Source organism: Nanorana parkeri, unplaced genomic scaffold (assembly GCF_000935625.1).
Source record: "Nanorana parkeri isolate BGI_ZX_2015 unplaced genomic scaffold, ASM93562v1 scaffold520, whole genome shotgun sequence".
NCBI lineage: Eukaryota > Metazoa > Chordata > Amphibia > Anura > Dicroglossidae > Nanorana > Nanorana parkeri.
In genome coordinates, this window is record NW_017306788.1 from 70,018 (window position 1) to 87,490 (window position 17,473).

The 17,473-nt window shown below is 37.5% G+C and overlaps 1 protein-coding gene across 1 annotated transcript in view; it reads right to left on the reverse strand.

The window, feature by feature from the left end:
* DOCK4 (dedicator of cytokinesis 4) overlaps positions 1-17,473 on the reverse strand; it is a 263,370-nt gene that overhangs the window by 29,094 nt on the left and 216,803 nt on the right. The window contains exons 33-41 of the mRNA XM_018561382.1: positions 13,093-13,188; positions 12,023-12,083; positions 10,480-10,573; positions 9,226-9,374; positions 7,737-7,823; positions 6,831-6,935; positions 4,561-4,702; positions 3,327-3,493; positions 1,124-1,210 (exon numbers count right to left, since the gene is read on the reverse strand). Coding sequence (XP_018416884.1) covers positions 1,124-1,210; positions 3,327-3,493; positions 4,561-4,702; positions 6,831-6,935; positions 7,737-7,823; positions 9,226-9,374; positions 10,480-10,573; positions 12,023-12,083; positions 13,093-13,188 — 988 coding nt within the window. The remainder of the gene's footprint in view (positions 1-1,123; positions 1,211-3,326; positions 3,494-4,560; positions 4,703-6,830; positions 6,936-7,736; positions 7,824-9,225; positions 9,375-10,479; positions 10,574-12,022; positions 12,084-13,092; positions 13,189-17,473) is intronic.

Below are 17,473 nucleotides of genomic sequence, written 5' to 3' on the forward strand. Positions count from 1 at the left end.
GATCTGGATGGTTACTAAATAATATACTCTCTTCATAGTGTAACATTAAGACTTTTGTTTCCATTTTCATAATGAATGACCAAATTGACTTTTTATGTATGCAGTATACTTACAATAGAACACAGATAAAATGCATGCATATGCAAATAATCTTAGGTGAAATAAACTAAGTACAACCTAATTAAGCCCCCTAACTCCAGTTTACATCATAAAAACCATTTGGTAAACTAAACAATTTGACAGAATGATCTATGCTAGCACTTGTACATGTAGTAGTCCACCAATTAAAGTAACATGGTTTTGCAGTGTTGGTCCGTATTCAATTCATCAAAACTCACTCCAAGTGGGGCCAGTTCTAAAAACCTATATGCAGTGCCCTGTCACAAAGTAGTTACAAGAGCTTCCTGATCCAAGCATCTACTGTGTATATGTTAGCCAGGCTCCTTTCCATGTTTTCCAGACTAGTCTTTCCTGCCTTGCCCAAAAAATAAATGTCAACAGATCAAGCTACACAAATGTACAGTCAGATGAGTAACTCTTGCCTCCCTTGCCTTCCTATTTAGATGGCTCTGTATGAAATTCATTATTTATCTTAGTGTGGACAGGTTCTTATTTGAGTCCTAAGAAGAATTTTGGGTTGTAAAGTAAAAAAAATCATATAATACAGAGTAAAAAAAAACAGTTCAAGAGCTAAGGATAACATGGTAAAAAAGTGCCCCTTCAGCTGCTTTAGTTATAGTTACAAACCTGGTGCTGCAGAGTGCTAATACTCTAGCATTACTTCATGGAGCTGTAACAGATGGATAGCTTTAGACTACTACCTCTTGGGTATGATTGGATAAAACAGGAACATAAATGTGCCAGATGTTCCTTAAAGGAAGTTACTGAATCCACTTTAAGATTCAATTTAACTTGATTTTCTGAGTGTACCTGTGGAAGCCTACAACTAGCAAACTAACATTTGCAGGATCGTTTTAAATGGTATTAGTGGGCTCCAATACTGATGTAATCATTGTATAATGTCAGTTAAAACATGTTTAGATTACAAGCACTCAGACAAATTATAGAATTAACATTTGTTAAATAATCGCTTATCTAACTGCATAGACATCAGGCATCTTACCACTTCACGTTTTTCAACTTCGAACCATCGCGATATACCAGGCAAACTCTGCACCAACGTCAAAGCTGTTCTTTCAACCCAAAGACTCTGACAGACAAAATCATTTTGATAACATATGATATGGATAAAACTTTTTTTTACAAGGACAATATTGTTAATTTGCTGAAACTGTAATGCTATATTGAAAAATGAATTCCAACAACAGTTTAAATATTTTGCCTGTTCAGTTAGTAGAGGGAAGTTTGGTGGTCCCAGTGGTACTACTGCCTATTAACATGTCAATAATGTGATGGTTAGCAGTATGGAGTAATAATGGAGAGCATAACACTGATGCAATGAGCAGTATGTAACAATGTCAAGTGTCCAAAATGGGGTCAGATTGGAGTATGTCATGTACATCACAACGTTTTGAGATATCAGCCCATAACATTCCATACCCACCTTGGAAATAACATTAGTGGATCAGAGGGCCAGAACTTGTCATGCAGTAGGTGGAGCTGCACATTATGGCCAGCAACTAGGGCTGCAACCAACTAATCGAAAAGAATCGATAATGAGAACAGTTGTCAACTATTTTCATTATCGAATAGTTGGTTGGATCCCCTAACTCTCTCCTCAATGCTGGGAGGAGGGAACACCAAGCAGTGGTGGGTGCGATAGCCAGCCTGCTATTGCAATTCGAAATGGCCAAACGCAGACTGGCTATTGCTTCAGCACACTACCTGCTGTATTTAAGTTCAGCAGCCGTCTGCAGAATCTTGCCGCTGACAGCTGTCATTCCCTGGCTGAAGCTATTCAAGTGCCAAGTGCTTACAATACAATTCTAAAAAAAAAAAATAAAAAGGGGAAAAAAGTAATTTTTGGCCTGACGATTTCAGCTGCGGGAGGTGCGTTGCAGTGCCATTTATTTCAATGGCACCCCAAACGTGCTTCCCATCCACAGTGTGATCGCCTGCACTGGAACACACAATACAGCAATGTATTGAGTTCCGGTGCAGGGTGATTGCAAAAAACGGTGCATGCTGTTTCATTCTTAAGTAAACTTTATGTTTGTAACACTTCATTTGTGTGTTTTATTTTCAATTCAGGATGGTATTTGATTTTTTTTACTTGATTAATCGAAAAAAAATAAATCGCCCAACAAAATCGATGAAAATAATCCAGCAGCTTTTGTTTTTCCCAGACTTCGGTCATGAAGCTGCACCCACTTCCTGTAAATAACTTCTCTGCCCCTCTCAGTGCTGATCCTGTTCTCACTAAGCACATGTTTTTGAGACAGTGTGAAAGGGGATGACTTTTGGTCACTAAATGCCTCACTGGCTATTAGGGAAGCATGAGTGTGAGACGAAGAGGGCCTGATGGCAACCATGCCGGCTCTGGCATGATTATTGCATTTTAAATAACTCTGGGTTTTTTGGGGCACAAGGGCCCCCTGTAAGTAATTTGCAAATGCCTGCAAACACCTGGATATGCCTCTCTTACTACTTGGGGCAACTTAACTGAGAAAGTTGAACCCACAAGTCTACTGTAAAGTTAAAATCTGTTTTTAGGAAATTTTTATTGGTCAATACTGTAATTGAAAAAATACTCTTTATATGGTCACTAAAAAATTGTGTATAAATTAATAATTATTATATTTAAATAGGGCAATAGAAATAGTTTGAATGTTTTAAACATTCAATGTAAAACAACATACATACAGCATTTTATGTTTTTAACTGAAGAACCGGTGTTCTTCAGTAATTGATGGCTCTTTCTTTTCCTGTAAATCTCTCTAAATGAAAGGATGTGTATGTTTGAAAATAAAACCTACATTGTCCCACTTGGAGCTGTGTCTTAAACTAAATTGTGTGCACAGCTCTGTGCAGTGATCCTGTCAAATACGAACCTATCTTTAGCTCTGAAAAATCTCCAGAGGACAAGAGTCTTTTCAAGGGATTCACATCCCCATTTTCATCCGGATGATAAACATCTACATGTAATTGAAAGCTCTCGCGCTCTCTGTGCTGGGAATATTCAAATGCAAAGTAGTCATTTCTGCTAACACACTATTCGGTTGTGTTAAATAGCAGAAATAGGAAATGTGTAAAGAGGAAAATGTGACCTCCTGTGCACTCTGTGCACTGTTCAAGAAACACACTGTCTACATGGCACTGATTCCACTGACCACTTCTAATACAGCATAGGAAACTCTGAGCCATACCTTGAATTCATTCTCCTTGTCCTTGGTGCCTTTGTGAAAAGGTCTATCATACCGAAACCTCCAGATATGATTTACTTTGTAAAAGCTTTTGATGTTGTCAGGAATACCTTCTCTTTGAAGAACCTCCTGGCTTTCAGGGATTGGTGTGACTGCATATATCTGTAAATCTAGGCACTGGAATTAAGGTCAACACAAATGCAATCACTACAGAAAGATTCAATAGCACATCTGCTGGAGTAATGGCCAATGCTACGTTCAAAAGAATTATAAACAATGAACATGTAATAAGATTTCTATGCTTCTCATATGAAACTTATGATGGAATGCATTTTTAAGTCCTAAATAAATATGCATTGGCAACATATTTATAGAGTATTAAAAAATAGCATTTTGGTACACAGGTTTAAAGTAAATTTACAAGTCTGCACGCCTACATTTCTGACATGTCACAATATACAGTAACAGTTATTTTTTTCAAGTTTCACATTTTATCATTATAAAGCAGCCCTTGAGCACCAGCCAAGTGACTGTGTGAGATGCTCATTCTAGGAGAAACACGTCATCAGTTTGTTGCAGGCATGAGAAAGCATTTCTCCAGTGATCACTCAAACAGCCTCTACATTTTACTGTTTTGACAAGTTACTGGATGAGAGGCAGAAGCACATGGCTGATATGTGTGAGATGTGCATGCAGAAACAGTGATCAGTTTTAGAGATAATAAATACCTGCATGTGTTACACTTATACATTACTAAGCATGCATGCAAGTAGCACCAGAATACAGGAATTCCCTAGTATAGGGGAGCAAGAAACCAACAGTTGAAATACTGATGAGAATGGCAGTAGAAATGTTAAATATTACACAGTTCACAGAAGTTATATCAAAACTGGTAGAATAGGTGAGAAATAAAGCACTTGCAACTGGTGGCATGTATTGTTTATACATGTATTAAATGATTATTATAATATCAACAGTATATATAAAAACACAAACATTCCTGACAGCAGCAATTATAACAGGCATGCAATTTTCTTTATTTACATGTTTATTGTAAAAACATGACTCAAGCATGGCTCAGTTATTATCACCGATTTATACATATCATGAATTTGCAGAAATCACTAGCAACATCCAAGGTAGGAATCAAAGATCTCCAATTCCAGGTTTAACAGTGCTGGATAAATAAAAAGCAGGAGTGGCTTGCAATGCCTAAGGTTCACAGTAGAAAGGATACATTGTGCTTCTGCTTGGAATATCGTTTCATCGGGTTGGTTGGCATGTTGCATTGCAATGGCATGTGGGAATTCTGTTAGCATGCGCTGCTGGAAAGCCTCCAATCTCTCGTAGTCATGGCCTCGACAAACAAACTCTTTGTTCTGGTCATGAGATACATTTTTAGTGTTTAAACATGAATATCAACTACACTGCCTGCTATGAATGAAAATAAAGCAGTTATGTATACAGTAATTCATTCTACATCATTATTCCATGGACTAAAATTCAATCGGGTTCATTATTTTTTTTAATCATGCAGACATTAGGTATGGGTGTATGATACAGAGCATAAACATATACCTATCAGATATAAAAAGCAGGTCAAGTGAGGCAGAGTCTTCATTCATTTTAAATTAAAGTGAACCACCTCTTGCTTCCTATACCCACCAAAATTGAAGCATAGGCCAATAGTTGACAGCATACACTGTGAACACAAATTTTCTAATGCAGGCTCAGTAACTGCACTCCAGCACCGCCAAGAGCCCTGCCAAACCCCTTACCCAGAGCAGCAATAATGCTGTATTCAGGTACTGGGCATTGTATAGTGGGATGGTAGCAGGGGCCTTGTTTCCACTACATGGAAGAGGAACTGCAGTGAGCTCCAAGTGGTGCCCGGTCACAGAGTCAGAGACAGAAGGCACATGCTGACAGCTTATGCTGTCAGCTACGTGCCTGCCCTGTTACAGTTATAGGTTTAGGCAACACAGTTTTGCTTTAAGGCTCAGCTGATGTCATTACTTCCTACTCTCCCCTTTACTGCCTGCTTGATTGAGTAAATCAGATACAACTCTAGACCTTAGGACTGCTTAATGTAAATTAAGGTAATTATTAACTACAGGTCCTCTTAAGAGGATGTTTACTAGATTAGTTAAAGAAGAACTCCGGGCAAAACTTTTATCAACCCTTGCAGTGGAGCTACCTCCGCACTGCTTGTTTTGTCTAGGTGCTTAAAAAAAAAAAGAAGTTCTACTCACCTGAACCATAACCTGTTAGGTCCTTAAAACCAGTTGGCCATTTGAAATAAGCCTTGGTTTTCCAATATGATATAATATTACTAACTCACCCCGACAATTTCCAGTAAAATTACACCTAGACCCAAAACCATAACTCGGTCTAAATCTCCAATATTGGAAAAGTGTAAATTTGGTCTCAATATTTCATATAAATCTCCTGAATCCTTTTATACACGGGGTAATGTTTGGCCAGATGCCTGAAGTTATTCCTGTCAGGTGCCATTAGTCCCCACCTTCACCACCCGCACCCAATCAGATGGCAAAGAGTGCATAATTTTCTCTGCATTCTTTCTTGCTCTTTCCTCTGATATTAATAATTATGAATAAAGGTTCACATACTGTTGGTGCTGCTGGTTGAAGTAAAAGAAGCACGATGGTAATATTAGAGGGAAGTAGAGCAGGGGAATTATTATTTTTAAATTATATAACATAAGGAGCTAGTGACACTTTCTTTGTGGCTAGTATATACAGTTTTAAGAAAAAAAATGTGAACATGTGAAAAGGTAGCGCTGTACACCTTCAGCCTTTAAGGATCACCAACAAGTTATGTTTTTTAGTATTTCAGGAAGAAGCAAAGTAGTGTCCATTGATCAGTTTAAAAGTAGCATACAAATATTTAACTTGGACAAATTTCCATAGAGCAAACATAGGCCATGCCATGGGGCAGAAGGGCTACTAGGAGCAGCACACAGATACTCACACATGTTGTTGACTGGCCAGGTACACACTGCCACATCTAATAAACATTTCCAGACTATCTGTGCAATCTTAGATTGAACTATTGGGAGGAGTACACTTTCCTCTCCTAAGGCCTCATTCACATGACTAACAGCCGGCCTGTACAGATCCGTGATGCGTGCACGGCCGTATCGGGCCACTCCTGGGAAGGACAGGTGCTGCGTGTGATTTGTATGCAGCAGCCTGTTCTTCTCTATGAGAGTATGCGACCGTACGCTCACCCGAACTGCACGTCCGTGCGGGTGTCCCTGCTCAGACACAGACAGGATCCATCCTGTCTGCGTACGAGTACGGACACCCGCACCGACGTGCATTTCGGGTGAGCGTATGGCAGCTGGTTGTTAGTGGTGTGAATGAGGCCTTACAGTTCTTATTTAACGTAAATGTAATTTTATCATCTTTAATTATTACTAAGCCAGATATTTAGCAAAGAGCATACATATAACAAAACAGATATGTTTAAAAAAATGCTACTTACTCTCAAGAAAAATGGGAATTTTTTCCCATAAAATCCAACACGGAAAAACTCTGGCTCCAGTCGCTGCTGGTCCATTATTTTATCATACAAAGATGCTTCCATCATCTGGTAAAAAATAGAATGTTGAGGGATTTCATAAAGGACATAAAATGGTCCACACAACTATGAAAATGCACATTTTACATGCTCTATGATGTTAGACAGCACTTCAGAACTTTGATGCCTACAATACCTTTTTATCTCACAGTGCACAAATATGCATGCTTGCCAATACGCAATAAGCATGAATGTGCTGATCTTTGTGCTAACCAGCTATAACTTATCTGACATGCGCTACAATGGCGGCAAGTCAAATTTATCTGCTTCTGCTGTGGTTAGGGATTACCTGCTTATTGTTTAAGCCTGTCAAAGTTGTCATTAAAAGGTGATAGGCATTTCATGTTTGCATGACTATTGTTTTTCTCTAAAGAAAATTAAGCTACGTATAGACACTGATTGAGTACCCCCTAAAATAGGAATTAAAATGACAGAGTGACTCCTAAATGTGTTGCCCAAAATTCAAATACGCCTGAATGGTCCATCCATTCACCTCAGACTCACAATTTATACAGGGATTCTCTGGATTTACAAACTTGTCTGGATCAATTCTATCCTCACGTATTAAAAATGAATCCCTTAATAATGCAAATCAACCATACCAAAATACCAGAATTAGTGAGCTATACTTAGCAGGTTGAATTATGTTAGCTGGCTAGTTTCAGATGAAAGATTCCTCCCTATTGTTTTGCTACATGGTGCTGGGAACCGAGTTCATCCATGAATTTCTCATTATTAAACCCCCAAGTCCCTTAAGTTATTCTAAAGTATGCTGTTATTATATAATAGTAACTATTGTTGTTACTTTACCCTCATTTTGCTGAGATTCCTGTAGTCATAGTAGTTTTCATACTGCTCAGCAAGTTTCCTGCAGAGTATTATTCCATTCTCCCAGCACTGTGCATAGATATAAAAAGAAACAAGGTCCATAAAATTTGTAATCAATGTGTGAATGCTGCAGACATACCATTTGGTATATGTTCTGTATCTCATAAAAGCTACAATGTCTTCAAAGATATAAACCCTCGAGTATTGCTCACAAATGAAGTTTTCAATACAGTATATATAAAATGTAAAAGTAGTATTGAGAGAAATATACCACGCATACCACAAACTTAAAACAGTGGCTACTTTCTGAAAAACAATGGGATCAGAATTTCTCACAAAACAAAATGCCTGTTGTTAAAAGAAACCTTTCCTTAAGAAAAACCTGGAGGTTGCCATTCTTGAATTCTCATTTGGCAACCTTGGAGTCACTAATCAAGGACAAGCATGCAGATAAGGACTTTTACTCTGGCTTTCCTGCTATGTATTATTGTTTCTGGTTAGTGACAAAGTATTGAAGCCATTGAGTCAGCATACCAGCCAGTCAACTAACATCTTCAGGAGGCCTTAGATTTACTTTAAGGTGAATACATATAGTTAACACAGAATATTAATAATTAATATTCTCTTATACTAACTATTGTCAGTTTCGGATCCATAAACATACATACAGATATACCGTTTGAATCAAATGCACTGCCTCAACTAATGCACATAGGTCTCTGCAGAAAAAAAGACCATCAAGAAAGTACATTGGTGTGAATGGCTATGATACATGGCAGGACAAGAATTTGGGTAGCTGCTCTATGCCTAGAACATCATTCTTTTACATTATACATATGGGGCCAGTGCAAGAATGGTTGTTTCACCTTCGGTTAGTAGGAATTTCAGTGGTTACTTCTACCTCATTATAAAAAACAATGCGAAGGAGGCACAATAAAAAGCAGCAATGTCAGAGTGGGTAAAAAACAAGCGTAAATATTGAAGTTGGAGGAAAACCTGAGCTGACCACACACTTGCGGATTGGCCTTACCCGACATCTGCAATCTGTAACAGATTTGACCATACTTGGTAGTGGCCAAATCTGATGAGGATGGCAATTAGCTGACAAACAGATGTCTTGCTTTTGACAGTTGTGCTAAATGATTAAACACGATTACTTAGCCAAGCCCTAATTAAACATGATCAAATCCATAACTAAATTGTATTACTTACTCCCTCTTTAGTTACCCAAATAATGGCCTATAGCTGCCATGATTTTCCATCAGCACCTGTGGCTTTGACATTATTACAACTAATGTGTTTTAAGAATGAAGTTGTGATTAACAAATTCTAACATAGAGAAATCATGTATAGAAAAAAAGCAAACATAATTGTCCATGCCATCATTTTCCTAAATTGTGAGAACATAGTTGACACAAAATTTCTTGCATAAGGTATAACAAATCCAAACACAAGATATTAGCTGCCTTACTTTCCCTCTGTCAAAATTCTGGATGATGGTCATGTGTAAGTACTCTTTTCTTTGCCATTCTGTTTGCATTGGATAGTTAAGAAACTCTCTAAGTGGCCGATCAGACCATTCCAGTAACTCATCATACAATAGAAGGGTGTAGGCAGCCTCTGTAAAGTACATAAATCTACAATTAAACAGTGGACTTCTAAAAGGAAATACATTAAATATTTTCATTAACACATGGCACCAGACTACATATATGTGAGTGGGGCCAGTGAACACAGAAACCCAAGAGGCTGACAGTCTAATGATTGTATCAAAGTCACAAACATATGCACACAGTATTGCCAGTATGGACGAAAGCCAATTAACCTACTATTCAATTTTTAGGCCGTGGAGTTAAATCAGAACTCCCAGCAAAAACTATAAACAGGGAGCACATGCAAGCTCTATGCAGGTAGTATCCTTGCTAGGACACAAACTGGGGACCTCTGGTCCTGGGCAAATATTTAAAGAGGAACTTTACCCATATTATCAAAATAACACTAAAGGCACATTTAGAAATGTTTAGTAATGACAATCTACAAACACATACTTTTAGATAATTGCCAGATTTGTATTCTTTGCATACTTTATTTCTTTTTACTCAGTGCTGCTCCCATTTAACTGTGTGAATGGTGCCTAACTTCAAGATACATTACCACTTTTACAAATTGTACAGATATTGGAGATACATAAGTCTCAACACTGTTTTGATTATAAGTCACTAGAAACAAAATTCCCCATGTCCTAAATAGTGTATAGCTAATACTACCTTATAGGTGGTAGCCTGATATTTACTGATTAATGGTTGTTAAATGGAAGACCATTTTGGAAGTTTGAATATTTATACAAAAATAATTTAGATGAGTATGGTTAGCTTAACTTTCCACTGTTCAGAGTAGTAACTTTTCAGCATTCCTCATCCTGAAAGGCATATAAAGAACAAGGCCATACATCCACTTATCAGATCTGCAAAGCTTACAAATTAATTTCAGGCTAGGCAATACACTACCTTCAAGGTATACACTTCATCAAAGCAATAATAGGCATTTATGAACACAAATCAGAACCCTTCAACACTAAACTCCTTGTATATGTGATCATCTCACATTAGACTGACTGTTCAATAAACAAGGAGATTGAGACTTTTAGGACAACTCAAATGAAACCTTTATATATTTAACATTTATGTCCCTAACATCATGAAGAGGTATGAGGTGCATGTTTTACCTGTGTAATTCTGTGCTTTCATGTGCAGGTCATACAGTTTGTGAATATATCGTATATACATCTCTTCTTTGTTCAACTCCGTTTTATAAAAATTCTGTAAAGAAACAGCTTTCATTAAGTTATACACCTAGGCATATAAATTACAATACCATTGGCAGTAGGTGAAATTTTTGACTGACTGGTGAGACACCGCCAAATTTTTCAAGCCCTGACCATTGGTGATATCTTTTTAACAAATGCAATAGCATTAAGTGCTTTTTTTTTTTAATTGACATCTCCACAATGTTTGGCAACATTGTTCTCACAAAAATAAAATAAAAAAATAGAGACCAGTTCTTTTATGTGATCATCCTCTTAAAGAGATAGGCAGCATCTTAAAACAATATGCATCCTGACAGTAAGGAACACTGTGCTATAGACCTGTCATAAAATATCTCTTAATAAAAAAGCTCTGGTACAACCTTCTCTACATTCTTTAAAATACAATGCATGTGCCTAAACAGCCAATCCAAAGACGCACGTATTGCACTTTAGGACGCTTGCGAAGGGGCAGTGTTCTAGTGCTCTAGCAGATTTTATTATTGAAACTGTTATACTCAAGATTCTCAGGCTTTGGCTCTGTTACATAGCACATAAGATGTACTCGCATATTAAAAGTCAGATGGGACCATTGATCTACCAAAATTCTCTTAAAAACACAAAATTTACATTTTTTATCCTTAAACTGTCAATATCGTACTGCCTCATAGGACTACAACAACCTTGCTAGTGAGGAATGCAGCTCTATAGCACTTAGAGAAAATCCTTTGTTCACTTAACATTCTGTAATAAACACACACAAGTTTTGCTAGTGAACTGCATTGGAAACATTTGGCTGTACTTGAAATTGTGCAACAATGACAATACAGTACAGTATAGCAAAAGTGCCTAGCTTATTTCACTGCATGAAGCAGCTATGGTAGAAATTCATTTATAAACATATTCAGATTAAAACATTGCTCATTGTATGAACCAGAGGAAACAAACATATTTGCTGTGTTAAAAATGAACAGTTTTGTAATTATCCGAAGTGTTCTTTTAGTAATAACATGCTGACGTAAGCATTTAAAAGGACGCCAAGGTCTTATGGTAAATGTTTCTTGACAGCTATATATAAAACAAGCCTCAATCAGCTGTCAAGTTATAATGTTGCCAACACAACTGCTGCAAGTGCATCTCATGATTCTAGACAAGCTCACATGTTAACTTTTTAGCAGATTTGAGAATGTAGCAGAATACTCTGCATAGTAAGAACCTTCAGCTTTCAATTTTCTGTTGACAAGTAATTACCTGGGCTACAATGACAATCTAGACAGGCTTGAGCTATTCCCTTACCTGAAAGAAACACTAATTTTGCATCATTATTGCTTAAATAGATTTGTACTGCAGCCATTGCGTTTATTTTAATGAGGAACAAAACAGCATTTTAGGAATTAAATGAGAAACATTTTCATTATCACATCATTGCTGCAAACTAGTGACCAATTTAAAGTATGTAACCTACCAATAGACTAACAGTGCACCCAATCTTCTTCCCATCCACTTCCCCAATCTTCATGCAGTCCCTGAAAATGCAAAAGCAGATGATTATTCTTCACAGCAAAATTTAGGGGAATACCATGATTTTGCACACTGACTTATGCTAACTTGTGTGTCATTCCTAAAATACAAAATGCTTACTATTAAAAAGGAAGACATTTATTTTGATAAGGTTATGTATCCCAGCGATTAGTATGTCTGTAAATGGAAATATAACCTTCTGACAATCCTAAGGCACTATATTTCAAAGATAAACCATGCAATTTCACCTTTAGGAAATGTTTACTAAAAATAGCAAAGAACACAGCATCACCTGCTTTCACTAAAACATCCCCTACCTATTCTATTAATAGAAGGTTGCATATGCATTCAATCACTGTTAAATCTGCAGGACTGCTAAAATAAGCAAAACTTTTACCTACAAATAATGAAGTGACTACAACTGGAAATGTGTTAAAAAAAAGAAAGTGTGTGTGTATATATACACACATATATGCATGATATTTCATTTAATCATTACTATGTACAAATAAACAAAGATTTTTTTTATCAACTATCCACCCACTTTAAAGTATATTCTACAGGCAGTCTATATGCAGGACATTTTGTCCTTGTATTGTATAGTCATCAAGAATTCAAAGCAATGAATCCCATAAATGTGGTCTGTGATTTTTCAGTTTTCTTTTTTGTTGCTTTCCTTTGTTAATAAGGAATGTTGTAAAAGTTGTTGCTGGTGTGGCAGGTATTTGTAAATGTGATCTTTCTGAAAAATTGTATATGGCATTTACAGTAGGGCTTTCAGAGTCCCTAAGTTGGTGTTTCTCTACTATTTTTCAGTCACAACACCTTTTAGAAGTATGCAAAATCTCAAGGCACCCCAGTCTAAACCAAATGTAAAATATATAAAATGGCAAAAAAAACAAATTCTGCTTTTCTGTTTAACAATGATTCCAAGCACATCACAGAATACTAGAATGTTTCTTTCTCTTTACATCTGTTTGCCAGCACTAATTATGATTTTCTTGTGAGACTCACCTGTAGTCCAGCAGTCTCTCCATGAGTCGTGTTACAGTGGCAATTAATGATACACCACTTTCTCTCCATGTTTCCCGCTCAATTTTCTTTAATAAGCTGAAATATAAAACATAATAGAAGCATTAGTCGGCACATGTGTACAGTATATACTATACAAGTTTATCTTATTATTAGGGGGCATATTTATAAAGCCGTAAATGTGACATTTACTAAACATTCACTGGTGGGGAATCAATTACCATCATTTAAAACAGACCAGAAAGATTCTCCTGCAGTGAATGTTTGGTAAATGTCAGATTCTGACTAACCGTAAAGGACCTCATGAATGAAAGTGTCAGACAGGTAGTGTTTGAATAACAATGCAATTACTAATGATAGTGAAATGTCCAGTAGGCATATGTGCAATAATTCTAAACCACAGCTCTACAATACACATAGTGTGTGATCTGTTGTATCTTTCTTAAACACAGCTCTTCCTGGTGATGAGTACACACACAGAATATGTGCACTATGGTCTACGGATGTGGTCAAGTACAAAATGAAGAGATGATCATATACCTAAGGATGGCCAGGGCGTGTCTTTCTCAGTGGGTGAGAAAGACACCCACTGCAGATCACAATGATAAATAATTATTTTACAAATGTGACTGTAAAAAGTGACATTAACTGTCTGTGTAAGCCTCTGTTATGAAGAATCTAGATGTGTGTCAAAGCTGAACTCCAAGAATATGCCAAAACTACCCTTGTAGTGGCCCCCCTCTTCATGCACAGCAGGGTAAATGCTTATTTTTGCCTAAGTTACCACCTCTCTTCTGAAGACTCTGCTATTCTACGCTCCGTTGGTCGCAGGCACTATGATGTCATGTACAATCCAGGGCCAGCGGCTCTGCATTGTAAGTGAGGACGCTAAGAGCTCACCCACAACCCAGAGTGTCAGAGGAAAGAGGAGAGTGCTAGCTGCCGGGGAAGCAAGGAATAAGGTAAGCAAAACTGCATTTTAATGGTATCCTAGAAAAAAAGCATTTAATTTTAAAATTTCCCTGGAGTTCAGCTTTAAGGAAAATGCAAAGAAGATAACCTGTTGGATGAAAACTCAAAGTAAGAGCATATGAGCAACTCTCAACATACATGAAACTCCATTCACAAAGTCAACACAGAAGGATAAGTAACCTTGTTTTCAAAAAAGTGACAGTCATTTTGGGTTCAGTCCAATGAAATTTAAAAAAGTGTCACATGGCTAACAGAGTGATTTAGGCTGGTGTGATGGCTTTGTGAATCGAGCCTGCTGTGAACTCACTAGAAAGAGCTGCTGGCATTTACTTTTGCTGTAGAATGATCTTACCTAGGATAAGGCCCAAATAGAGGAATTCTAATCCAGGAAGCATTGATAAAAAATAATGTTCTGATTATCCACACAACAAATAAATATATAAAGCAAGTATGAAAGTATTGGATTTAAAATAAGTTGTAAAACTCCAAACAAAACTTTTTTATTTTTTTATTTGGATAAAGCAAAACAGGGGTCAGAATTTCTGTCAGGTTTAACATTCTAAGGAAATGGTGAGAAGTTTTTCCAGACAGAGTGTAACTTCTCTTTAGAGAAGAAGTTACTCGTTTCTGTTCTACCTGACATGTGTCACCTTGACAGGAAGAAAGTGAAAATCTCCATCTAAAAGGACACAGTTTTTAAACCTTCCTTACTATACTAAATTGTTTCTACTGCTGCAATGTCCACATAAGGGGGGGTTTCCCTTACTTCCTGCTTTTTCTGACATCCATCAGACAGAGATTTTTACTTCCTGCACAGGAAAATGAGGAGGGATTTCCAAAATAGGGTCACAGACATCAATAAAAAAAAAAAAAGTTGAGTAGTTCTAATCCTTTCACACTCATTCCAAAAGTAAATTAATTAAACATGCAATAAAAAGGCTTGCCTTCATGAAAGGGAACAAATAAAAAGGCAATCATAGAACTATAGATTACCAATTTGAAATGTTGCTACGAAATCATCTCAGCAATTGTGCTGCTGTACAGTAGAGGGGTATTCCTATTACCCCTAGTGGCAGGCACCCATAACAGTCTGTAGGCTACTCTCCAGGATAAGCAAATATAGTCGAAATACAAGAGGCATGTCTAATTCCTACTTGGATCTTGGTGTCCTTTGTGCATTTCTTCCAGGCATGTGCAGTAACCCGGCATGAAACTTTCCCTGCGTGTATAAATGTCTTGTTTTAAAGACCAGTCACTGCTGTTCTATCTCCTTGTAGAGGGTCACTGGTCTTGCATCCGCCCCCTCCCTGTAGTTTTAAAAAGATGGACTGTAGTGGGTGGCGCTTGCAGAGTCCCTCGCACAGCTCTGCTACGTGCACAGGATATGTGCAACACAGTGATGATATCGCTGCTACTATTATATGGCAATAACTGGTCTGCAAATGCATTTGGTGCAAACAAAGTGGATTTACATACTTTTTGGCTACTGTGCCTGAAGTTCAGATTTTAAGAATAATAAATTGTCGAAAAATGCTGATATTTATTGCTGATTGACCTTAACCCCTTCGTGACTGACGACGTACAGTGTACGTCGCCAGCATCGGGGCTGTTTAAACAGACTCCCGGTGACTTTTGCCCCCGGAGTGATCAGCTGTGGCAAGAGCCTGTGCTATCCTGGGCCACACAGTAGCATGACTACAGAATTACCTATGTCAAAAATGTAATGTTCCTTTTTTATAAAAGTTGTGACATAAAATTCACATGGCTCACTCTCCGAGCAAACCGGCATGGCCTTAATATTGGTTGTATACATGGGATCAAAACATTTTCCTCTATGATTTTAGAAAAGTAAAACCAATAAATAAGCAATATTCTTTCTGAATCTGAGCTAGGTACAGTGCTGCAGAAAACTTCAAACATGCGACATTACAATATATTATATTTAGAGCAGTGGAGAAGGCACCGGTGAGATTACAGGATCCGATGACCTGATTTGTCCTGAGAAATAATTTGTATATTTTCAGAAGCACAACTTTTTAAGATTTGATGTATTAGATAAAGGGGCAGCTATTTATCTTTAGCCGCATTGTGGTGAACAATTGTAATGCGATCAATACGACCCAATCGGTAATGCTGCTTTTGTATTTAGTATGTTGATTGGTTGCAGATATACTACACACAATGGCACCGCACAATGCCTTCCGGCAGTTAGTTGAACTTGTGACACAATGTCACACTGCACTGGCTTTTACACAAAGCAATTACTAAGATTAAAAAAACAAAAACATTTGTATTTAGAAGATATATTTGTTCAGGACGCCAAAACATCCATGTGCATCCTGAGGTCCATACATCAAAACTAAAACTAAAATCAGTTATTTAGGTATCAGGTATTTAAAGCTGAAGTTTAGTTTGTTGTTTTTTTGGGAGGGAGGGATACAGCATCAAACACATTAGATAAGTGAAACGGTGTGTATCCCTTATTCTAAAAATCTTCTCCTCACTGACCCCCTCACAGCGGCCAGATATTACACTCAGCAGCACTGTAAAAGGCTGCAATGAGAGAAGTCTGTGAGCAGCGCCTCTGAATAGTAGTGCCACTAGCCTGCCCACCTCAGCTCTCTTCACCATTCACAGAGCTTGTATTACTAATATCCAACAATGCATTGAGTACTGGAGGAGCAGATGAATGACAGAATCTCCTCATCTGTTTGCAAAAATGCATTCTGGGACAATAGAAAGATAAGCTCTGCTGAATGGCAGAGAGTTGTTGCTAAATACCTAGTGATCCTGCCAGTTCCCCTTGGCTCCTCTTTCAATCTGATCACGCAAAGCACAGAAGCAAATTTGTGGTTGGCGTGGTCAGTTTGGATTCCAGGGATTGAGGCTGGGGGTTACAGGATGCGGTGGCCACACACGGGGTGCCTGTAAATCCTGCTGTCAGTTTGAACCCTTCTGCTGCCAAGATATTTTTGCAAATTTTAGACCTGACAAGTTCCTTAATGCAGAGACCGTGTAGAATAAAATGGCGGCAGTTGCAAATTTTTACATCACATATTAGCGCAGCTCTTCATGAAAATTTTACATTTCAGAAACAATTACACCTGATTTTAATGCACAAAAGCACAATATAATACCTGTTTTTTTTTAAATATATAAAAGATGAGGTTATGCGAAGTAAATAGGTACCTGATATGCCAAGCTTGAAAATTGCCTGCACCCGTGAAACTGCACCCCAAATTTCCATAGGCAATTCATTAAAAGCCTATACAGGTCATCAGTTTAGAGTTAGCAATAATTCTAGGGACAATATTAATAGTTGTCACTGGTGCAGGCAGAATTACCTAATATTTGTAGCGCGATTGTAATTTTCATATGTAGGCGCACCCAA